Raw genomic sequence first — 26061 nt, forward strand, 5'->3', positions numbered from 1 at the left:
AAATTTAACATAATCTTTCCTCTCCTTTATCTTTGTTAAGAGCACTTACCTAAAACCAGGAACACCCACCAGAGCCAGTACTGACCATCAAAATATCCAGGGAAGTAAGTGGAAAACTGAAAAATAAAGCAAAATACTTCAGAGCACCTCAGCAGATATAATTTCACATTTTAGCTTAAGAGTTTACAAAACACAAGATTTTATCTTGTATACTAATGCTATTCATTTAGTTCTTACAAAAATTTCTAACAAGTTAGTGACAGTATCTTATATAGTACAGATTTGAAATGATTACGATATACGCAAATATATTTTCTTTCACGGAAAAGCAATCTTGAAATATGATAGCTTTCGGCTTTACATACGCCTTGTTTTGAAAGTGCTCAAACCTGCTTGTTTTTAAAAAAAAAATTTTTTTTTTGCCCATATGTTATTTTCCCTTGTAGAAATATGTCTTGGTGATAACTTTCATTTTGTTTACCCAGTGCCAAACCCAACTATCTGACCTGTTTTCTAATGATCCCTGATTTTGTTCCTATGCCTCCAGCCATGTCTTGACCTTGGAAACTTTTATCACGTATATCATGATAATCACATTCCTTTGCCAGGGACTAGCACATAATGTTATTCTGGCCAATGGAACTGAGGGCTGCTGAGAAGGTTTCCTAGCTCTTAAAAAGAAAAGGAGGAGAAGAAATAGTCCCCTTTCTTCTGTTGAACACTGTTGTATTTCTGATGTGATGCCTGAAACTGCCTTGGCCATCTTAACCCTGAGGGTGGAGCAGCTATACCAACATGTTGAGCAGACCATCAGCTGTCCTCGATGATGTCAGTGAAACATTTAACTAACCTCCATGTCAGGACTTATTTTCACTGGAAATAAAGTTTCCCCATTGTTTTCTAAGCCTTTTTTTTTTTTTTTTGCGGTACTTGGGCCTCTCCCTGTTGTGGCCTCTCCTGTAGCGGAGCACAGGCTCCGGACGCGCAGGCTCAGCGGCCATGGCTCACGGGCCCAGCCGCTCCGCGGCATGTGGGATCTTCCCAGACCGGGGCATGAACCCGTGTCCCCTGCATCGGCAGGCGGACTCTCAACCACAGCGCCACCAGGGAAGCCCTCTAAGCCATTTTGAGCTAGGTTTTCTGTTACTCAAAAAACCATCCTAACTAATACAAGCTGATTCATTCAATTCAGTTAAAAATTTAGTAAAAATAAAAAGATTGGTAACTAATTTGATCTTTTTTCTATTGGAGGCTTTAACACAGTCTGGACTTTAGCACGGTTTGAGCATTAAATACAGTATTTTATTTCTTAATAAAGTAACAAGGTTTATAGAGAAGGAATGAAAAACCTCTTAAGGGCTTGAGTTCTTAACTTAAAGTCCATGTTTTAGGTGAGTATACATTAGCCATCTACAAGAAAAGCCTGTAACTTTTATCAGATTCTCAAAGGAACCTGGAATTCTAAAAATGTTAACAATTCCTTTAGAATAAATAACTTTGAAAAACTCCAATGCTCAGTCAACACCCATTAATTAATGTCAATTTATGATAAACACACTGGTTTTATATATAAAGTTAACAATGGCAGTAAACCTATCTGAAATCAGAGGACACTTTAAGAGACTAGATATTTTACAACTTTAAATTACTTCATGCAATTCTAACTAACTGGTAACTCCTACATCACTGAAGATCTCTCTCTAATTTACCTTAGAGGTAAGGGCTCCTAATGGAGTAGAGCCATTGTTTAAACAGTTAAACAGTTTTGGCTCTCCAAACATTTTGGCATAACCAATGATGCTACTGATAACCAATCCTGGAAGGGAGGAATGATGGGAGGGAGGAAGGAGGGAGAAAAGAAGAGAGGGAAGGAGAGAAGAAAGACTAAAACTTCGGTAGTATTAATGAGAGGAATGTCTGCTTTTGATGAGATACCAGAGAGGTGACAGAGTCTTTCTTTTATTATAAAAACAACTAATTTCAGAACAAATACATGTACTATCACATTACAAACATTAAAAACAGAGAAAGCAGCCGGTGAACAAGGATAGATGGATGCCCTTGGACCACCAATATTCACTAGATTTGACTACAAAACTTGGGTGCATGGGGCTTCCCTGGTGGCGCAGTGGTTGAGAGTCCGCCTGCCGGTGCAGGGGACGCGGGTTCGTGCCCCGGTCCAGGAGGATCCCACATGCCACGGAGCGGCTGGGCCCGTGAGCCATGGTCGCTGGGCCTGCACGTCCGGAGCCTGTGCTCCGCAACGCGAGAGGCCACAGCGGTGAGAGGCCCGCGTACCACCAAAAAAAAAAAAAAAACTTGGGTGCATGAACCAACTGCAACTGATCTAGGTTCAATTTCATGAAACCAGAACAAAGACAAACCAAAAATCATTTTTAAATGATTCCAAAAAGCAGATGAAAAAGAAATAAAATATTCAAAATTATTCTACTTATTGCTTCTCTACAGACTATCATTACTGTTGCACAACTTACCCTGACAATCAGGATCCACTTAATGAGAGAGAGACCAAATCCTGAAATGGCCCCATACCTTCCTGCAGCTGAAGTGGTCAGGCAAAAAGACAGGAAAAACCCAATCCAGTTAAAGAGGAATGCCACTGTAAAAGCCAAGAGAAAAAAACAGGTCAGACATGTCCTGTTACCCAAGGAGCAAGAGTGCCCTAACAGTGCCCTCTGTACTTGCTTCTGCTTAAATGGCTTAGCCCACCCTCCAAAACCCTTATCCCACTTCCCCAAAACACCCATCCTCTGTCTTCCTCCCAAAAGCAAGCAAGAAAACACAGTCTCTGAATATCAGGTGTTATATTATTACATCTACTGCTATACGCTTACAAAAATGCCTTAATATCACCACACTGTATACTTATGACTTGTGCCCTTTACTGTATGTGTTACACCTGAGTAAATAAACATTATTTGAACATTAAATTAGTGTCCCCAAATAATCTGATTCAAGTCATTCATCTCCTGCTTCTATGAATTTTGACAGCTTATGTAACACGTCACCTCTAAAAGCACTGCATTTGCTTCATATCTTTTTAATACAGCAAATTAAAGAAATTGTTGCTCACTTCCAAGTCAGGCATATGGAAACCTAAATGCAAAATAACATCAAGGGGGAAAAATCGGGCTGACTTTGATGTATTAGAAAATAGAAGTTTGCAAAATAAAGTTCATCAAAGGCATTTAATTCCTATTCCACGGTCAGGGATGAGTAGGAGGAATGCTAAGGGGCCTTGAAGATTGCAAAAATGAAGCTTATTAGATCATGTAAAAATGAAGCATCCCTCAAAACTGCTTTAATTATATTTTGCATAGGTATTCACAGAAATAAAAGACAAAGAGAAAGGATATTAAGATAAAAGTGTACTAAGCTCTGAACATCTCAGTAAAAGGCATCAAATAAATATAATGTAATGCATTAAATAAAATGTATTAAAATAAATATAATGTATTAAATATATGTAATAAATATAATGTATTAGCTCAACTAGTTCTTTTAATTCAGTCATATTCACTCATAATCCAAAGCACTCTGGTTTGTGGGAAGTGGCTCTGCTGTGTGTATATACTTACTGAAAAAAGTTAACATGAAAATCCCATCGTTTCCTATCCTCATCTGGTCAGGATCATCAAAATCATCCCGACCCACAAAATCCTCATCCTAAATGAAAAGAAAAGGTAAATTCACAATAAATTATTTCAAGGCAAAGGAAAGACATCAAGAAAAACAGAGAAAGGGACAAAAGTGAGTTCCAATGAGAAAATATACTGCTTTGGCTCAATTCAAAACTAGGAGCATTAAGGCTTTAACTATATGTTAAAATTTTCATTTGTCTTATAAGATATAATTTTTTCTCAGTGAAAGGAATTTTTCACTTTATAACCCACAAGTTCTTTAACAATACACTTCAAAAATTATGAAGTTCACAAAGAACTATTCACTCTTCCTTTTATATATATACAAATATAAAGAAAAGAAATATATACATAAAGAAAAGAAAAAGAAAATTTTCTTACACATTTGGCTTAAATTCTAGAATATCAATAATCCAGGGCCTGTTTAGCCCAGAATATTAGTAATCCTGGGCCTATTAAGAAGATAACATTGACTAGCTCAAGTGCTTTATGAGACTGACTTGGGGTGGGGTGGGGTGGGGTGGGGTGGAGGGGTGGAAGAAGATAGTGTAATCATATGTGAAGAGCCTAACAGCGCTGCCCACTGCTCCATAACCATTTGTTTATATCGGTACACAGGTCTGAAACAACCTCACTTCCAATCTTGTCAGCAGATAGGATCCTTTCCATCCTAATCTGAAAACATAGTGTTGCAACTCTAGAAGGAAGACGATCTTGACCAACAATGACACCAACATATGCAGCTTACCTTTTCAACTAATTGTAGGTATGTGTTGAGATATTGAAAAATAAATGAATATACACTTAAAAGTAAAAGTGGTAGACTTGTACACAGTACAATGAGGGTTCCTCAAATGAAAAATAAATAAATAAATAAAACTTTAGGGAGAACCAAAACTTGCCCTACACACAAAAGGGACTGGGAAATTCATAACAAGCTGCCAACTGGTTCCCCTGGGGAATGGGAACTAAAGAAGAAGTGGCAGTGGCAGCTTCCATCTAATTTAACACCGTTCCTCTATTGTTTGAAATTTATATAAGAATGTGTTTGTTTTATATTTTTTAAAATACAAAATAGCTAGTATTATGAATTCATACTAGTAGGATAAATAGGCTTTGCCAAATTAGAAAGTAATTCTGTTTTTTGCATAACTACTCAAAGATGTACTACAAAAATACATGGAAGTAATGCCTAATAATATTACAAATGCCTTCTAGCTGTTCTTTCTGTCCTTGGTATCTCTACTACCAGGATTCCTCCTACAAACTGTTGCCAGGTTAATGTTTCTAAAACACCATACTTGTCTTATCACACTCATGCTTAAAAACTCTGAAAGACTGTGTGTGACCTACATGTAAGTCTAAATGCCTCAGCCTAGCATTCAGAAGATTCTACAACCTACAGTTCTGGTCACATACTCTTTGCTCAAGCAAAACCAATTACTACAACCATAGAACCTGCCCTGCACCTGGCTGATTCACATCTGCTTTCTGAGTTCTTATCCATCAAAACTCGGGGCCCACTTCAAATCCCATCTACCCTGTGATCACAAAGTTAAAGTCACAGTTCTTAACGCTCACTGCTCTTGTGCTGTTCCTTAGATATAGGTCTTCGTGGGCCTTTTCCCCAGCTGGATTTTAAGCTCTTGTATGGCAGGAGCACTGCTTTATACAAAGCCTTCCACCTATCCACTGCAAAATACATAGCACATTATATAAAAAAGTGTTCTATACATGTTGGCTGAATAAAAGAACCCCTTAAGAAGTTCTTTTTTTTTTTTTTTTTTTTTGCGGTACGCGGGCCTCTCACTGTTGTGGCCTCTCCCGTTGCGGAGCACAGGCTCCGGACGCGCAGGCCCAGCGGCCATGGCTCACGGGCCCAGCCGCTCCGCAGCACGTGGGATCTTCCCGGACCGGGGCACGAACCCGTGTCCCCTGCATCGGCAGGCAGACTCTCAACCACTGCGCCACCAGGGAAGCCCTAAGAAGTTCTTAAATGTGTACACTTGTCAAGTGAAAGTATTCTAAAGAGCTCTGTGATTAGTCAGAGCTAATCTCCTGGTCTATTTCATGGGACAGTTACCATAATCCAAGAGGTCTAGAGAGTACATACAAGGACTTTGGAGTCTAGAATATCTGGGTTTGACTCACCTATGCTACTTATTAGCTATATGACTTTGGGCAAATTATTTAATCTCTCTGGGCCTCAATTTTTGCATTTGTAAAATAGGGATAATATAATCTCTACCTTGCAAAGTTATTGTGAAGACTGGAAACAACATACAAAATTTATGTAAGCATCAAGCACAGTACCAACCATGTTGTTTGCTTCCAATACATGGTAACTATATTAAGATTGTTTTGTCTTTAGACAGTGAGCTGCATGAGGGTTCTTAGTTTCTCCCTAGCACCTACAAGAAGTGAATGCATTTCACCAGGTAGAATCAGCCTAGACTAGGCTTATAAACTATTACTTCTGTCAAGCAGTGGTTTTAGGAGTTTCACCCCTCATAGTAAATGTGATCTGCAAACAGTCTACTATCCTAAGGCCTGAATTTCTGGGGCTTGTGTCATTGCACTGCCCAGACCGAACTTCTGTTCCTGTTCTTATCTTTTAGTTTCCTGCCAGGCCTAGGGTCTGGAGCCCTGATTGCCCCACATTTCTGGAGACTGGATCCTGCTCTCCTTTCTCTCAATATCTCACCCAAGGCTCCACCTGCATCAGCTTCAACCTGGATGAATATTTATGAAAACACAACTGTATCACTTATAGGTCTGACATCACGAACCAAGAGTGTCCAAAATTCTCCACTGGCTTTCATCACACCCCACCCCCACTCCCATGAATTAACATCAGGCTAGATGGGATCTGAATTCACTGTGCCTCCACAGATGGCATGATCTGGACCGCTGGTGGCATGGGGTTCATCTAGATGATTGTTAGAGCCCTTCTGAGTTTAATTCTATGAAGTCCAACTTATTTATTCTCTCCATAGACTCCCTAGCAGCTATCTACCTAATACCAAAATATTAAGTGTGCAGAATCAAGGCAAAGTTGGTGTATTTCCTAAATCAGCTCCTGCTCCAAGATGTTTCAGCCATGTCAGGAGACTTGAGAAAGTGATAGTAGTAGGAGAGATATAGGGAAAATGAGCTGGTTTGACTAGTGATTTTTCTGCTCATGTGTATCTTTTACCTCATCGTTTTCAGGAAAAGATAAGAGTTTATTATCCCAAAAGAAAATGTATCTGCTTTTAAACACTAGCTGTACTTTTACTAATCAATTTAATCATAAGAAATATCACAAAGTGGATAATGCAAAGAACTTAATTCCCATAAACCAGCACCAAATAACATGGTAAGTTGGACTTACTCTTCCAGGAACCAAAGGGATAGTAGCTTCAGCTTTGGTTCTCTCAGCTTCATCGTAACTGGGCAGTGTGGTAGCCACATTGTAAGATGGGGGCTTTGGAAACCCAGACTCATCTTTGTAGTCAAAATATGCTGCAGAATGAAAAGGAAGTCACAATAATCTGAAGATTAGTTGAAATGAGGAAAAAGAGGATTTCTGCTAACTCTGGCAAACAAAAACCAGCCATTCCTCTAACAGTACATATAGAATAACTGAATCAAAAGATGTTTAAAGATGAACATAAGACTGGGAATGATTTTTAAATGTATCCACTTTCCAATTATTTAAATTCCACATTCACTTTGCCCTCCCAAGTGCTTTTGAACACTTTTTTTTGGGCTGTTTATGTGGTGTGTTCACAAAAGGCATGTAATATTAATAATGGCATAAGGTAAAATTTAAGCTAAAAATAATTCACCTGTGTGTTTGAAAATCTGTACCATGGTGTCCTCCCATTTATAAACATGAAAATAAACTTGAAAAAAAGTTAAAAGTCATTTCTCACAGATTTTGGCTCTTTTGATTCTTTCACATTATTTTTGCCATGTATTGTTTTCTGTGACATGCCTAAGGTAATTACAGATTCAGTTACAGAACCATTATTTATTTGTGTGAAATCTTGCATTCCCTCTTTTTTTTTTTTTTTTTGCGGTACGCGGGCCTCTCACTGTTGTGGCCTCTCCCGTTGCGGAGCACAGGCTCCAGATGCGCAGGCTCAGCAGCCATGGCTCACGGGCCCAGCCTCTCCGCGGCATGTGGGATCTTCCCGGACCGGGGCACGAACCCATGTCCCCTGCATCGGCAGGCGGACTCTCAACCACTGCGCCACCAGGGAAGCCCAACATTCCCTCTTTTTAATACTGCATCTTCATTCTCACTGACTTCTATTATAAAAGATTCAATATGTATTATTAGAAAAGATGTATTTACAAATGGATTAAATTTCTACACAATTTTTGAAAACACTTAAGAATTTTGAAAAAAAATTCCTATACTTCTTCAAGATTAACATTTTTCTTTCTTTTCTCTTTGGTTAATTAACACTAACTTCCAATTTTACTGTAGTATATTACTGAAATTATCAATCAATAGAAATCACCTCATTATCAGAAAAAAGGAGAAAAATTCTACTGTCTTCACATGGGCAGAAAAAGCATTGATAACATACCTATTAATAACAAAAAAACTTAGCAAATTAGGAATACTGTAAAAGAAAACTATGATTCCTTAACCTTCTCACAAAGTTCTATGAAAAATCTAGAGTAAATATTGTAATCAATGGTAAATTATTAAAAGTTTTCTCCCCTAAGATTAGAGAATCAGACAAAAATGGCCCACCATTACCACTTCTAATCAAACATTATCTTAGAGGTACTGCTAGTTGATACAATATGGAAAGAAAAGAAAATATAAGACATAAGGATTGGAAAAGAATAAATCTATCCTTAATCACGGATGACATAATTACATATGTAGAAAATCCAAGAGTATCTATAAACTATTAGAATTAATATATGAATTTAGGAAAGTCTCTGAACATATAGTTAATATAAACCATCAACTGTATTTTCACATGCCAGCAACAAACAGAAAATAAAATTTACACGGACCTTTTATAACAGCACCAAAATACACCAAATACCTAGGAATAAATCTAATTATCTCTATATTGAAACTCACAAAATATTATTGAGAGAAATTAAAGAAGATCTTAATAAATGGGAGGGATTTAACATAGACTGGAAGATGCAACATTATAAAGATGTTAGTTATCTTCAAATTGATACACAGATTCAATGCCATCCCAACTAAACTTCCAGCAGAATTTTTGTTTGTTTCATCCCATTTTATGGAAATTGGCAAACTGATTCTAAAATGTAAATGAAAATACAAAAAGCCAAGAAGTATCAAGGAAATCTTGAAGAACACAAAGGCTAAAGGACCTAATTACCAGATATCAAGATTATAAAGTTCTGGAATTAAGAAAGTTAAGCACAGGCACAAAGATGAATAAATAGACCTAAGAACAGAATATTTAGTCCAGAAAACAGATACACACACACACACACACACACACACACACACAGAGTCACTTGATTTACGACAAAGGTGACATTACAGCAGTAGAAGAAGAATGAATGGTCTTTTCAATAAATGGTGTGGGACCAAATGGATATCCATATGGAAGAACAACCTTGACCACTACCCCACACTACACAGAAAAAACAATTCCAGATGGAACGCCCATCTATGTAAATGGGAAAAATAAAATATCAAAGGTTTTAGAAGAAAATTAGGAAAATGTAATTGAAACTAAAGCTGCCACCTAATCCAATTCAAGAAATTTGTTTTCCTCTATGTCAAAATGACTATTTTACATACATTACACACACACATACATATATACATGCATGTATGTGTATATAAAACATTGTATATGTAATTTCCTTAAAAATTTCTTTTACTTTTAATTTAAAAGTCAATTTACAAATTGAAGGGTACAATCTGAATTCGCCCATAGCCACAGTAATTCTGAATACATGAACAAAACTGATACCTACTACCTTAAGGGAAACTTTTTTTTTGGCTGCGCCACGCAGCTTTCATAATCTTAGTTCCCCGACCAGAGAAGGAGCCCAGGCCACGACAGTGAAAGCCCGGAATCCTAACTACTAGGCCACCAGGGAACTCCCCTTACTACCTTAAGTTGAGGGAAATCAAGAACATTTTTATTTCCCTATTTCAACGGATTTTTAAAAAATGGGATCCATCAATATAGACACCTCACATAATTTTAAGTTTCCATGAAAAGTTTAACGACAATCTTTTCCATTTTATTTAGTACATTCAAAACAAACAAAAATCCAGTATTTGTTAGACTGTCCAAATTTATACACCACAAATTAAAACAGGTAAAGTGAGCATACAAAATAGTGACTTGTGCCTTTTTTCCCCCTACCAAAATGTGTGCCCCACTCCATCGGCCATGTACTTGCCACTCTGCCACAGTTCTGTTTCAGAGAATATGGAAGAGGTTCCATCAAAACTGGTCAATTTTCAGTAATTAAAGCAGAACTGGTTATCACAAAGATCTAATTACCAAAAGTCCTGAACTACTGCAGTTCTGTTTCTTCTCCCCCATCCCTTCTAAATATGCGTGTGCAAATTATAATCTGGCATAAGATGGGAAGATGAAAGGTTAATTAAGGATGGTTTAAACTATGAGAAACAAAATGAAAGAGTTGGGAGACTTCTAGTTTTTTTATTAAGAATTTATTAGCATAAAAGAAATCTAACATACTATATTCCAGGTCACAGGTACTAGAATCAAAGAGCAAAACAACTAATGAGGAAACTACAAAAAGAACAGCAACAGAAAAAACGTGATCACCTGGTTCCTGAATTCTACCTCCTTTATATTAAGAGTCTGTTGGAATGAAACTGAGTTCCATAAAAAAGCCACATTGGAATGGGGTTTTATCTGTTTTTCAGAACAGTGACTTTTTTTCACCTCAGACTACAAAAAATAATGTCAAAGACTTCTTAAGGAAAGCTGAAGCAAACACAAACACCAACAAATACATAGCAGACAAAAGCCTCTGGCTAATGCATTTCAAGAGCTCAGCAGTCACCTCACTCTGTTACCTACCTGCACTCTCTGCAGAGATGCTGCTGTAAGGTGGAGGAGCGTCTCCTGCAGCTTGTTCCGGCTCTCCGGGCTCTTCTTCATTCTGCAACTAAATAAAAATTTCATATTTTAATGCAATCATAAAGCCAATTAGACAGAGAAAAACCTGAAAACTGGAATAGCCTTTCTGGAAAGCTATTTTGTTTCAAAAGCCTTAAAATGAGCAAATCCTTTGCGAAGTATTCTACTCCCAGGAGTTTATCCTGAGGAAGTAATCAGACAGAGGCAAAAAAGGTAGCCATAAATGCTATTGCAGCAAAAATTAGGAACAAACTAAATACCAATCATTGGGGACTTATTAAATAAACTACAGTTCATCTCACAAAGGATTACTAAGTAACCACAAAAATGAAAATGAAGAAAATTCGACGACTTGAACAGATATTCGTGCTGTACTGTTACATGAAAAAAGCTAAGTTTACCAAACCGTATGAATCATATAATTTGGTTTTGAAAGACAGGTATGTGATGGAAGGCAGGGCTATAAAGATAAACATCTACAGTTTACACTGGTTATCTCAGGAGATGCAATTAGAGGGGATTTTTTCCTTGTGTATATGTACGTTCTAATTTCTTGTAATGAACATTTATCACTTAATTTTTTCCGTTAGAAAAATAATCTAATAATAACAGTCTGTTAAGGCAAAGAGAAATCACAGTAAAACCAAAGTTTACCATTATATCCAGTTTGTGCATAGAAATTATATCTTAAATAATTGAGATATTTACAAAAACATAAAATTCCACCTAATTCTACATATAACCTCTGTCAATACATCTTCCTCTTCCATATCTCAGTAACTTTCTCACTAGTCAAATCTACAGCTCCAGTTACTTTAGATAACTGACACTGAAAGTGTCTTCCTGCCACTGCCAGTCTAGATAGTCTATGCAACTCATTTTCATAAACAGATATGTGATTTAATTTTTCCACTGTCACGACAGACTACAGCTCATTTAAAAGATGAACTGGCTAAGGCTTCCCTGGTGGTGCAGTTGTTGACAGTCCGCCTGCTGATGCAGGGGACACGGGTTCGTGCCCCGGTCCGGGAAGATCCCACATGCTGCGGAGAGGCTGAGCCTGCGCGTGTCCAGAGCCTGTGCTCCGCAACGGGAGAGGCCACAACAGTGAGAGGCCCACGTACCACAAAAAAAAAAACAACAAAACAAAACAAAACAAAAAAAACCCAAAAAGATGAACTGGCTAAGAGTCAGTCTATTGGTGGGCAGATGGGAATATGCTTCAGAGGTGATGGAAGTATTGTTACCTGATCTGGGTGTTGGTTTTGTGAATGTCAACTCCATTAATGTTTAGTAAATGTTATATAAATATATATGACTTATGTAGCTTTCTGTGTCTATATTTTACAATGGAATTTTAAAGAAAAAATTAAAAACATTAAAAAAAAAGATGAAGTGGCTGAGAATGGGACTCAATCTGTAAAGTACTAACAGAGTATTTATCAGTGTAACTGACTTGGGGGTCTGGGTCCCAGCTGTGTACCATCAAGATATATAGAGCCAATTGAGCCAGCTGTAAAATACAAACCCCTCTAAACCAACTGCTTCAAAGAACTCTATCTTGAATTTAAACAGAAAAAGAGAAAAGCCTGACCTGTCCTAACATGAAGTAGATATTAAAGTAATATCTCAGCCTCCAATCTCTATGCTATTCAAAATCGGAAGCCAACAAAACCTTTCTGATTAATACTGCAAAGCATTCAACTTCAAATGAATTCTCCCAAATTTTCATCAACATCTACCATCTGGGCACATTTTTTTGAACCCTAGTTATCTAATGTTAAACCTAAGGCATTCCCAAAATAACTGCATTGTAACAAAAGATGAATTTTCCTTTCAAAAGAAAGGAAAGGACAAAATAGCTACAGTAAATCCAAATCTTCCTGGGAGACCAAATCAGTAAATTATTTAAACAGAGTTCCTGGGGCCATGTTCACTTGGAATACTTTTAACAGCATCTGTAGCTCTCTAGACTGGGTATTCTCAGCCTACTCCTACCTAACCACTCTTGTATGCTGCAAAAAGTACAAAAAAGCAGCAAAAAAAAAAGTTGCAAAAAGCAGCAACAAGAGTCAGCAGCAAAAGCAGAGGCAAATACAGACTTACTTTCAAGAATGTTGCCTTGGGGCTTCCCTGGTGGCGCAGTGGTTAAGAATCTGCCTGCCAATGCAGGGGACACGGGTTCGAGCCCTGGTCTGGGAAAATCCCACATGCCGCGGAGCGGCTAAGCCCGTGAGCCACAACTACTGAGCCTGCGCGTCTGGAGCCTGTGCTCCGCAACGGGAGAGGCCGCAACAGTGAGAGGCCCGCGCACCGCGATGAAGAGTGGGCCCTGCTCACCGCAACTGGAGAAAGCCCTCGCACAGAAATGAAGACCCAACACAGCCAATAAATAAATAAATAAATAAATATTTAAAAAAAAAAAAAAAGCACAGCTGGCTTTATAAGCCATCATTAAAAAAAAAAAAAAAAAAAAAAAAAAAAAAAAGAATGTTGCCTTAACTTACTGTAGCCAGTCATGTTCTTTATTTAAACCCAGCTTGATATTTTTTTCCACCTTGATATTTTTGATTTGATAATTCTTTTATTTCCTGAGCTTGGTCAAATAATTATGTTACCTCTGCATAATTTAGGTTTTAGAAAGAAAGCATGAGAATTCTAAGAAATACAGAATTCTAAGAAATAAAGCATAAAGGAGTTTTAATGCCTGTATCTACAAGATAGGTTGCCTGTCTCCTAGCAACCTGGAAAGTGAAATTTGATCATTCCACACCAGGGTAACAGATAACAAAGCAAAGAAATTCCAATTGGCTCAGAAACCCCTATTTTCTCTTTGATGAGGAAAAAAGAAACATTTCCAGATGAAAATTTTTACTCCATTAAAATTCACCACTTCAGAATCATATTATTAATTAATAACTAGTAATTAATCATACTAATATTATTTCTAACTGAAAAAACATAACCAACAAAAAACACCCACTATGATTATGGAGGCTCCACATACTGGGATGATCCCAGGACCTCACTCTACAGGGTTCCCAACTCTGGCGTTTTCTATAATGCTGGTGATAAATTTAGGCTCCGCCAAGAAAGGTGTTTAAAATGAAACATTACGATGTGGGAGGGAAAGAGGCAATCACCTTCAAGAAGTATTTAGTGACCACCATCTGTGTGAATAATAACTTGTTATACAACAGAAGCCCTAACTATACATCTTTTTACACTTTGGGGGCATCTATTGCCATTAATTTGGCTCTACCAGCCAAACAAGCCAGGCACTCACTAACAGGGGTGGTGGGGAGGGTGAAGGTGGAGGGAACTAGAACTAGAGTGGGCCTTACCTATAAGGCTATGAAATTGGTTACTTGGTTCCAAAATGTATTTTTTAAAATATTTCTTTATTTTTTAAATTTACTTAGGCTGCACCAGGTCTCAGTTGTGGCATGCAGGATCTTTTAGTTGCAGCATGCAGGCTTCTTTAGTTGCAGCATGCGAACTCTTAGTTGCGGCATGCATGTGGGATCTAGTTCCCTGACCAGGGATCAAACCTGGGCCCCCTGCATTGGGACCACGGAGTCCTACCCAATGGACCACCAGGGAAGTCCCCCCAAAAGTATTTTTAAGGTTCTCCTTTTCTGTCCTTGGGAACCTTTCCTGTGCGGCCCTCCCTGCCATATCCCTGGGGTTCAGGGATCCTCAGGCTCTCCCGAGGCTACGAGAATAAGTGTCACTGTCAATTTGGGGCTGGCGTTGGAAAGATGCCCAGTCTCTTCTAGCAACTGGGTCAGTGGAAGCCTGAGTGCAATCTACCTGTTACAGATTCCTGGTTGTAAGGGATACTGAGAGACAAGTCTGAAAAGTGGTGGTGGGACTTTCTGCTCTCTCCCTACTGCGGGGGGTGGGGGGGTGGTCCTTTGATTGTGTAATTGTGACAGATAATAAATACCTTCGCGGCTCTGGATTCTTCTCGGTCACATAATTTTTTTTAACAATTCTCATCAATTTTACTTATCTCCAAATAAGATTTAAACTATGGTTTTTCCAAACAGAATTATACAATTACCTATACATGCCATATAAAATACTGAGTTTAATACAAAACTATGTCTCCATTGCTGACAAAGGAATAATTCAATCATGTGAAAATTCAGATGGTCTTTCTCTTTGCCACTCCCCGGACAGTGCCCTTACTCCCACTTTCCTGATTACCTGCGTTCCTCCTTATGCTCTGAGCAGACTCTGTTATGGCTCCCCAGAAGAACCCTAAAACTCTTCCACATTCCCATTTTATAAATATGTCACAATCTCCTATGGTACTTCTTAGCCTTGATCGCCCTCAGGTTGAAAAAAAAAATTACCTACAGATAGGTGCTAAAATGCTTTGTCCTCTAGATTTAGCCTGTGAAATACAGCACATCTAAAATAAAGGATGTTTTTCCTTCCTCTGTATCCTATCCATACTGTTGCTATTAGAAATAAGTATATGGTGTTTTAGTTGGACAACAGAATCTCCCATATAGAAATCATACATAGCTCCAGTTCTAATAGAAGCAAACTTGAATTAACAAGTTTAAAGACATGTAAACCCTACAGGTTTAAATTCTTATTTAAGCTCTCACCCCAGTAAGAAGGCTTCCTCACTGCCCTCCCATAAGTAGTTCTAAAGATGTTCTTCAATTTAGAAATAAGCTGTTTTTAAGCAACAGAAAAGCAAGGGCTAGGATTAAGCCTAAGTAAGGGTCAACATTTACAACTGTACAGGATGGCAGTACCTAAAGGCACTTACATAAAAGTCATTCTTGGATTCTATTTACTAAGAATGAGAGAACAACCAAAAAACCTACTAAACAACAAAGAGAAAACCCAAAAACTCATAAATCCACAAGAAGAGGTATCAAAATATGCCTCATAATTCACACAAATATGTGGAAAATAATGCTGAACTTATTCAATAAGTCCATAAAGTTACAAGTATTTTCACCACGCATTTTTTTCTTGGGTGAGTCCTATTTAAATGGCAAGAAAATTCTGGTAAGTTTTAAATCCCTTCTTTAAGTTAGTAACAGTCTCAGAAAAGCCTAAACTTTAGCTTTAAATGCTATTTACCACTTCTAATTTTAGAGTTAATTTCTAAAACTTTTACTTAAAATGCAATTTTTTAAACCTCTCACTACCAACCCACTATTTCTGTGAACTCCTTAAATCCCACCAAATGAGACAGTATAATTACCAGAAAGTAAACAAGCACATTTCTTTAGGTAAACAACTGAGTATGCTATTTTACTGTGTTGTTCAGAAACAGCTGAAGTTTGTGAGGACTATACATTTTTTATTGTATGTAGACTATAGTTTTTTTTTTTGTAATTGAAGTATAATTGACATTCAATATAATATCATATTACTTTCAGGTATACATTATAGTAATTTGATATTCATATACACTTCAAAATGATCATCACCATATCTAGTTACCATCTGTCACCATACAAAGTTGTTACAGCACTACTTACTGTTTTCCCTATGCTATACATTACAACCCCGTGACTTACTTATTATATTTTAAAACTGGAACTCTGTACCCCTTTATCCCCTTCACCTATTTCACCTGCCCCCCAACCCACCTTCCCTCTGGCAACCACCTGGTTGTAGATTTTTAATTGTATATAGTATACTGACTATAAAATATTCTACCACCAACAAATTCTTTACATTCAAGAATAGTTCTCCTGGGACTTCCCTGGTGGTGCAGTGGTTAAGAATCCACCTCCCAATGCAGGGGGCCCAGGTTCGATCCCTGGTCAGGGAACTAGATCCCGCATGCATGCCACAACTAAGAGTTCACATGTCACAACTAACGAGCATGTGTGCCGCAACTAAAGGAGTTGGTGAGCTGCAACTAAGAAACCCGCCTATCTCAACTAAGACCCGGCACAACCAGAAATAAATTTTAAAAAAAAAGAATAGTTCTCTGCTAAATTACAATTAATTAGGGGATGACATTTATATAAGGTAATTTTGACAAAGAGAAATTCAACAATAAAAAGACAATCTAATTTTAATAGACATTTCTCCAAAGAAGATATACAAATGGCCAGTATACATGAGATGCTCAACATCATTAGTCATCAAGAAATGCAAATCAGGGGCTTCCCTGGTGGTGTAGTGGTTAAGAATCTGCCTGCCAATGCAGGGGACACGGGTTCAAGCCCTGGTCCGGGAAGATCCCACATGCCACAGAGCAGCTAAGCCCATGCACCACAACTACTGAGCCTGTGCTCTAGAGCCTGTGAGCCACAACTACTGAGCCCATGCACCACAACTACTGAAGCCCGCGTGCCTAGAGCCCGTGCTCTGCAACAAGAGAAACCACCAGAGTGAGAAGCCCGTGCACCGCAACGAAGAGTAGCCCCCGCTCGCCGCAAATAGAGAAAGCCCATGCGCAGCAATGAAGACCCAACACAGCCAAAAATAAATAAATTAAAAAAAAAAAGAAAAGAAAAGAAATGCAAATCAAAACCACAAGCTACCTCATCACACGGATGAATATGGCCATAAAAAAAGGAAAAAAGGAAAAAAATCAAATGTTGAATATGTGGAGCAATTAGAGCCCTCATACACTGCTGGTAGGAATGTCAAGTAGTACAGCCACTGCGGAAAACAGTTTGGCTGTTTCTCAAAAAAAAGTTAAACACAGGGCTTCCCTGGTGGCAAAGTGGTTGAGAGTCCGCCTGCCGATGCAGGGGACGCGGGTTCGTGCTCCGGTCCGGGAGGATCCCACATGCCGCAGAGCGGCTGGGCCCGTGAGCCATGGCCGCTGAGCCTGCGCGTCAGGAGCCTGTGCTCCTCAACGGGAGAGGCCACAACAGTGAGAGGCCCGCGAACCGCAAACCCCCCCCCCAAAAAAGTTAAACACAGAGTTATAAAAGGATCCAGCAATTCCACTCCTAGACATATACTCAAGAGAAATGAAAACAAATTTTCACAGAAAAATTTATATATGAATGTTCATAGCAGCATTATTTATAATAGTCAAATGGTTCATCAAATGATGAATGGATAGATAAAATATGATATATCCATACAAAAGGATGGATAGGAATAAATCAACCTAACCACCCCCCCAAAAAAAAGGCGGTAAAGTACTGATACATGCTAAAACCTGGGTCAACCTTGAAAACATTATTATGCTAAGCAAAGGAGCCAGTCACAAAACGCCACATATTGTATGATTCCATTTATATAATGTCTCCAGAAAAGGCAAATCCAAGAGAGACAGAAAGTAGACTGGTGGTTGCCAGGTGCTGGGGAAGGGAAGTGACAGACTGCTAATAGGGTCATGTTTCTTTTGGGAGTGATTCAAATGTTCTGGAATTAGACTGTGGCAATGGTTGCAAAACCGTGTGAACACAGTAAAAATCACTGAATTGCACACTTTAAAAAGATGAATTTTATGGTATGTGGATTACATCTCAAAAAAAGAGTATTTTCTAAAACTGCAAATCTATATAATGCACATTTCATTTAAAATGACACTAAAAATTGACTATTCCAAATCAGTATTTCCTTGCTAAATCAATGTCTATGTCCTTTAATGGGAGGGGATAGGTCCTGATCCCACCAATATCTCCAGAGCTTAACACAGAACACATATATATGAATGGATAAAAATAAAAAAGAAAAATAACACACTGAATTGTAACCTCATGATTTTTTTTTTTTTTTTTTTTTTTTGCGGTGCACGGGCCTCTCACTGTTGTGGCCTCTCCCGTTGCGGAGCACAGGCTCTGGGCGTGCAGGCTCAGCGGCCATGGCTCACGGGCCCAGCTGCTCCGTGGCATATGGGATCTTCCTGGACCGGGGCACGAACCCGTGTCCCCTGCATCGGCAGGCGGACTCTCAACCACTGCGCCACCAGGGAAGCCCCTTCATCATGATTTTTTAAAAATTCCTTAATATTCTCCTTTCCTGAAAAGAAAAATTAGGATCAAGAAATTAAAAGATAGTTTGACCAACAATCTGTTTTAAGAGCTGAGAATAAACATCATGATTTTTTTCTACTTTGTTTACCTAAAGATAACTTTAAAAACAAACAACCACCGGATTTAGACTATCCCCAACAGCAGCTCTCATGGCAGAGGGAAAAGATAAATGCAAATCCTCTTAACAGCAAAATGAAAACACAATTAAATATCAAAATTCACCAAAGCAAAGTAATTAGAATAATGCTTTAAAAAGACAATGGCAATAAGAGATGAAAAGTATACTACGGTAAATTTCCTCAGAAAGGCCAGCAGTTCGTAAAGCTTTCTATTTAAAGATGTTTGTGGTTATCACCGTTAACATACATAAATACAACTGATAAATATAATCTGCTTTGGAAGGAGAGAAAATATTCTAACTCAGTATTTATGTTAGTCCTTAGAAATGAGAGCAAATGCTACAAACTATGATCACCAATTTGATGGCTTTTCTTCTTTTTTTCACCTGAGGTCCAAATAACAAGTGAAGGCATACCATCCAGAGAGAAAAGAGGAAGGCAAGATAGTAGCCACTCATCACCAACTCCAACTTTATTAACAAGCCAAGGCACTAGGAGAAATAACTCCTCAACCATGAAGGCACTAAACTAGCCAACTATGGCTATGATAGTGGCATTGTGAGATTTTTGGGTGGCACCAGAAAACTGCCATCAACCTGCCAACACCTGGGATCCACATCTTACATACAAGTATTTTCACCACTGATGGCTTCACCAAGGCACTGTCAAGTAAATGGTGCCCAGTGTTTTCTGTCACCTAGCTTCAGCAAAATCTACAGCCAAGAACCTTCCAGGTTAATGATAAGTGCCCCCCCACCCCTTGCCATGCTTCATGATTTTATAAAGATTGGGGAAATAAGGAACAATCACATGGTTTTCAAATAGGTAAGTCTCTCTGCCCCTGAACATAATATCTTTTAACAAGTAGCATCCAACTATGTATGTACTAACCAATCCATGACTTGAGTCTTAGCTCTTCCCCACTTCTTGGTTCCATAAGAAAACTCAGTTCTTAGTTCAGCGCTCCAGAACCTACTTGGAGAAGGAATTAAACGTCCTAGCAAAGACAAGTTGAACTGGAGACTAAACACCTGGCTTGTTCCCCTTGCCTTTGACAGGACAGTTCATCTTTTGTTTACAGAATAAACAATATGAAAATAGGAGCTAGACCAGATTCATTTTAAAATAGTTTACATAAAATCTAGTCCATGAATGGTAAATACTGTTTGTGTTTTTAAAACCCTATATGTTGTCTTCTTCTAAGATACGTTAAAGCTCTAAAATATCATCATGAAAGCAAAAATGAATTCCTAATTATTCACCACTTAAAATGATATATTAAGCAACACTTTATGAAAAAAAAAACTGTCCCAAGAGAACATGGACTACAACTGGCATCTATTCAATGGTTCTTTTAAATTTCAAGAACAATTTTTTACAATTATCTGTTCCTATTTATAAACTCACAACAGAACTGAAAGGATTTTGGACTTGGCATGCAGAACATTTCTAGTCTCCATTAAGATTTTATATACACATATACACACTAATACACACATATACATGTATGTGTAAATGTATAAAGACATATATATAAAGATACATATATTTAAGATACATACATACCATACATACATATATATGTCTCTCCTAAAATCCTGGCTGGTAAAACAATTATATAATGCAATATTAAAATTACAAAAGAAGTCAACCCTTTTATATCAGTACAATGCAAGGCTATCATCAAACTACATGCCTATCTAGCAATATATTTAAATTAGTTTGATTTGTACAACTTTTCTGAAAAACAGCTGTACTGCAGAAAGAGTACTTAGAATGTAAATGCAGGGACTTCCCTGGTGGTCCAGTGGTTAAGACTCCATGCTCCCAATGCAGGGGGCCTGGGTTCAATCCGTGGTCAGGGAACTAGATCCCGCATGCCACAACTAAGACCCGGTGCAGCCAAAAAAAAAAAGTAAATGATATTAATGTAGATACATAACCTACAGGAGTAGAATTAGATGTAAATATGTTGTGATTCATGCTTTCCATTCTCTCCATTGCCTTTTCTTCTGCAATAGCCCACAACAGCCTTCCTCACGGATAGTCAGAAATTTGAATGATTTCATTCAATGAAATTTTACCAGGCACTATTACATGCCACAATCACACCAATTTGACTATTTTCCCTTAATATTCCTGAAAGAACACTTCCATTTTTTCATTAATTTACTAGAAAGACTGGTTGCTATTTTAAGCCATAATAGTATTATTGAGGCTGATAATTTGGGATATTAAAAAGTTAACTTGATGAAATTTGTTAAATGATGCTTTATTGTACAATTATTAAGATCAACATTTGTCAACATGGACAAAATAACTTTTCCATTAAATCTATTGACAGAAGCATTATTCCTATATACGATTATAATAAAATGCCAAAGGAAATTCTTTCTTAGGTACAGTTACTGGTTTCTTCTGGGCTCTACTTGTTTTTCATATGTCAGTATTTTCTATTCTGTGGTCAGCTTAGTGTTTGGGTGATCACAAGGGATGGCGTATTTTTATCAGCAAGTTCCTGCAGAAGTAGTACATATCCATCTTACGGATCTTCAAAAGTGAACTATCAATTTCTTCATTTATTGTTAGCTTTTTTGTGCACAAGGACATGAAGATGTTCACCCACATGTGCTTCTCAAATTAAGAACTTTTATTCATTCAAAAGACCCTACTGAGAGAATGAAAAGACAACCCAGAATAGAAGACATATTTTCTGGACAAAGGACTCATATCCAGAATATATTTTTAAAAAACTTCTAAAAAGCCATAACAAAAAGGAAAACACCGAACTGAAAAATGGGCAAAAGTCTTGAATAGACACTTCACAAAAGAAGATAGCCAAATGGCTGATAAACATATTTAAAAAGTGCTGCATTTCAATAGTCATCAGAGAAATGCAAATTAAAACCACAGATAATAGTTAAAATAAAAAAGCAGAAAATACAAAATGTTGTTGAGGGTACATAACAACCAGAACTCTCAAACTGGGAATGTAAATTTGCAGAACCACTTTAGAAAACTGTTTAGCAACATCTACTAAAGATGAATTCATATATACTGTATGACCCAGAAATTCTACTCTAGTTATATATCCTGACAGAAACACACATGTCCACCAAAAGACATACCAGGATGTTCAAAGCAACAGTATTCATAAAAGTGGAAACTACCCAAATGCCCATCAACAGCAGAATGGGTAACTAAATTATAACCTCACACAATGGAATATCATACAGCCATGTGAATGAATAAACTGTAACAACAGCAAGGGTGAACCTCATAAACATAATGCCGAGTAACAGAAACCAGACACAATAGCATTTACTGTACGATTACACTTATGTAAAGAGCAAAACCAGGCAAACCTAGTCTGCCAGCTGAGTGGTTACCCAGGGTAGGGACACAATTGGAAAGGCACATGAAGGGAGCTTTTGGAGTGCTGGTAATGCTGTTGCTTGATCTGAGTACTAGTTAACGTGCATGTTCAGCTTGTGAAAATTCACTGAACTACAATACACATTTATGATTTGTGCATGTTTCTGTACGTAAATCATACTCACTAATAGTTCCAGAAGGGGAGAAAAGGAGACTGGCAGAGGATTCGTGAAACCGAGTCCCCCTAAAACTGAGTTCCCCTGCTCAGTTTATGATTAATCTCTCTCCAAAACTTTATTTCGTTTCTGGTTCTGCCCCTGTTCGTCTCAGGATTGAGGGCTATCAAAGAAAAGGGGGGAATGAAACCACACAGGACCCTGTGGGGCCTTCCCAGGTACAAAAGCCCCTTCTTGTCCTTTGTTTCTTTTTTTTTTAATTTTATTTATTTATTTTTGGCTGTGTTGGGTCTTTGTTGTTGTGCGCAGGCTTTCTCTAGTTGCGGTGAGCGGGGGCTATGAGCGGGGGCTACTCTTCATTGCGGTGCGCGGGCTTCTCACTGCGGTGGCTTCTCTTGTTGCAGAGCACAGGCCCTAGGCGCACAGGCTTCAGTAGTTGTGGCTCGCGGGCCCTTGAGCACAGGCTCAGTAGCTGTGGCACATGGGATTAGCTGCTCTGCAGCATGTGGGATCTTCCCGGACCAGGGCTCAAACGGACCAGGGCTCAAACCCGGTGTCCCCTGCATTGGTAGGCGGATTCTTAACCACTGCGCCACCAGGGAAGCCTGTCCTTTGTTTCTTGTTTGCAGAAAGAAAGGCTTTAGTCTCCAAGGCCATCTTGGAAGTTTCAAAGAGCAGGCTCAAGCCGTTAATGATTAGGACAATAGAGTCACAGGACTCCTAGTTCCTCCTGAAGGGATATAGATAACAATCTGATGCATATCTTTTGAGCTGTTCAGCAGCAACTAAGACCCTCACCTGTGGAGCACAGTGACTATGAGCTTTTGGCAGTAGAGCCCAAATTGGTTGTAACGAAAAGGTTGAGATTCCAAAAGTATCACTGTTACCTCACCACCAACCAGTCAGAAGAAGGTCCAGGAGCTGATCACATATCCTACGACCCTCTTCCCTAACACCTGTCTTTAAAAACCCTTGCCTGGGACTTCCCTGGTGGCACAGTGGTTGAGAATCTGCCTGCTAGTGCAAGGGACACAATCCCTGGTCTGGGAAGATCCCACATGCTGCGGAGCAACTAAGCCCGTGCACCACAACTACTGAGCCTGTGCTCTAGAGCCCACAAGCCACAACCACTGAGCCCGCACGCCACAACTACTGGAGCCTGCACACCGCAACTACTGACCCCATGTGCCGCAACTACTGAAGCCCGCATGCTCTAGCGCCCGCGTGCCGCAACTACTGAGCCCACGTGCTGCAACTACTGAAGCCTGTGCACATAGAGCCCGTGCTCCACAACAAGAGAAGCCGCCACAATGAGAAGCCCACGCATGGCAACGAAGAGTAACCCCTGCTCTCCACAACTGGAGAAAGCCCGCGCGCAGCAACAAAGACCCAACGCAGCCAAAAAAAACAAAAAACAAAAACCCTTGCCTGAAAGCCATCAGACAGTTTGGGTCTTTTGAGCATAAGCTGCCCAGTTCTCCTTGCTTGGCACCTTCAAATAAACCCTTATTTTGCTGCAAATACCCGCTGGCAGAGTTTGGCTTTCTGTGCCACAGGCACACGAGCCCTTGCTGGGTTAACAGTGTAGACTGTGAGCCCTCTGCAGACTGGGACCTTCACGTGGTTCACTGCTGTATTCACCCCAGCACTTAACAGTGAGTGGCATATCATGGATACCTTATTAGCACATGTTGACTAAAGCAAGCATGGAGGTGTAGCTTTAACAGAAACCTACCTGAAGAAATGCCAGCTAATCTTAATGCCATCTTGACTTACTAGTTCACATTTATCTGAAGTATTCATATTACTTTACAAATCACCAAATAATATAAGGCTAGGTATGGAGCCACATGTAGATGACTGCTGTATCTGTGGAAGGGACAGTGATGATGATTCCATGAGTGATCAACAGCAGGTGGCATCCCCATCACTACTTCATGCTTCATAAAGTACTATGCATTACATGCATCAACACTATGGTTCCAGGCGGCGGCGCGCAGACCGGGCGGGGCAGGGCACGCGCAGCGGCTGTTGAGGGACGGGACCGTTGGGGCAGGCGGCGTCAGTGCGCACTGCGGGCAGTGAGTGTGGAGGCGCGGACGCGTGGCGGAGCTCAAGCTGCTGCAGCTGCTGCCATCGCTGGAGGAACCTTGATCCCCGCGCTCCGGACACCCCGGGTCTCGCCATGGGTGACCAGCTGACTGAGGAGCAGATCGCAGAATTCAAGGAGGCCTTCTCCCTGTTTGACAAGGATGGAGATGGCACCATCACCACCAAGGAGTTGGGGACAGTGATGAGATCCCTGGGACAGAACCCCACTGAAGCCGAGCTGCAGGACATGATCAATGAGGTGGACGCGGATGGGAACGGAACCATTGACTTCCCGGAGTTCCTGACCATGATGGCCAGAAAGATGAAGGATACAGACAGTGAGGAGGAGATCCGAGAGGCCTTCCGTGTCTTTGACAAGGATGGCAATGGCTACATCAGCGCCGCAGAGCTGTGCCACGTCATGACGAACCTGGGTGAGAAGCTGACCGATGAGGAAGTGGATGAGATGATCAGAGAGGCTGACATCGATGGAGACGGCCAGGTCAGTTACGAAGAGTTTGTACAGATGATGACTACAAAGTGAAGGCCCCCGGGCAGCTGGTGATGCCCGTTCTCTTGATCTCTCTCTTCCGGAGTGCGCACTCTCTTCAACACTCCCCTGTGTACCCCGGTTCTAGCAAACACCAATTGATTGACTGAGGATCTGATAAAGTAACAAAAGATTTGTCCCAAGCTGCATGACTGCTCTTTCTCTTCCTCCCGAGTCTCCTTCCATGCCCCTGCCATCTCTTCCTTTTGCCCTTCCCCCTTCCATTCACATCTTCCAAGGCCTGATGCATTCATAAGATGAGCCCCCCCAGTCCCCTTGAGGGGGGGGGACCTGCCCTCCTTCTCCAGCCCAGGTGGCTCTCGTCTGTCTCGGTTTGTTTCTTTTCATATGTCCTCTTATATTTTGGGTGCCGGGTGTCTGCCAGCCCTGTCCCGGGACCTGCTGGGGAGGGGCCGAGGCCCTCCAGAGGGCGGGGCAGGAGAGCACGCCTTTCGTCTTTCGCTGTTGCATGCGACCAGCCCTGTGCCGATCTCAGCATCCTGTTGGGGCAGGGGTGTTGAGAGGCATTCCAGAAGGACTGGGTGGGGGGGGGTCGAGTTGTGGTGTTGACTGGATGTGGCCCAGGAGGGGGTCAAGGGGTGAGGGAGGCTTGGAAGCCGGCATTCTTTTACCACTTGAGGAGGCCGGCTCATAGAAGGGGCCCGACAGAGTGGACAAGGCTCAGATTCCATTGGCTGCTCTTCTGAAATCATCTGATTGGCTTCCTGAGGAGGGGCTAGTGGGGCTGCTCCCCGGACCCCCCTGCACATTGTCCAGCCCGTGCTCCTGACGCGATCTCAAGCTGTCCTGTAAATACCTGGTGCTAACATCCCGTGCCGCTCCCTCGTGACGCCCCTGCCCACCCGCATCAAGGTCCCCTTGTCGGAATGGACGTGGGGATGGCCGCTTTGTAATATGCTGGTTATCCTTTCTTTTTCTTCATGCCCCTTAAAGCTTTAATTTTGTCCAACACCATGCTGGGCTA

The 26061-nt window shown here is 40.0% G+C and overlaps 2 protein-coding genes across 3 annotated transcripts in view; one reads left to right on the top strand and one right to left on the bottom strand.

The window, feature by feature from the left end:
- NDFIP1 (Nedd4 family interacting protein 1) overlaps positions 1-26061 on the bottom strand; it is a 127434-nt gene that overhangs the window by 10276 nt on the left and 91097 nt on the right. For both annotated transcript variants that reach the window (XM_079701882.1, XM_079701881.1), the window contains 5 exons: positions 10724-10811; positions 7036-7166; positions 3600-3687; positions 2496-2620; positions 50-116 (listed from right to left, as the gene is read on the bottom strand). In XM_079701882.1, the coding sequence (XP_079558008.1) occupies positions 50-116; positions 2496-2620; positions 3600-3687; positions 7036-7166; positions 10724-10811 (499 nt within the window). The remainder of the gene's footprint in view (positions 1-49; positions 117-2495; positions 2621-3599; positions 3688-7035; positions 7167-10723; positions 10812-26061) is intronic.
- LOC307052369 (calmodulin-alpha-like) lies at positions 24529-25133 on the top strand. Its single transcript, XM_079703269.1, has one exon. The coding sequence runs from the start codon at positions 24621-24623 to the stop codon at positions 25068-25070; it is 450 nt and encodes a 149-aa protein (XP_079559395.1). The 5' UTR covers positions 24529-24620; the 3' UTR covers positions 25071-25133.

The sequence above is a fragment of the Hyperoodon ampullatus genome, assembly GCF_949752795.1.
Source record: "Hyperoodon ampullatus genome assembly, chromosome: 4".
Classification (NCBI taxonomy): Eukaryota; Metazoa; Chordata; class Mammalia; order Artiodactyla; family Ziphiidae; genus Hyperoodon; species Hyperoodon ampullatus.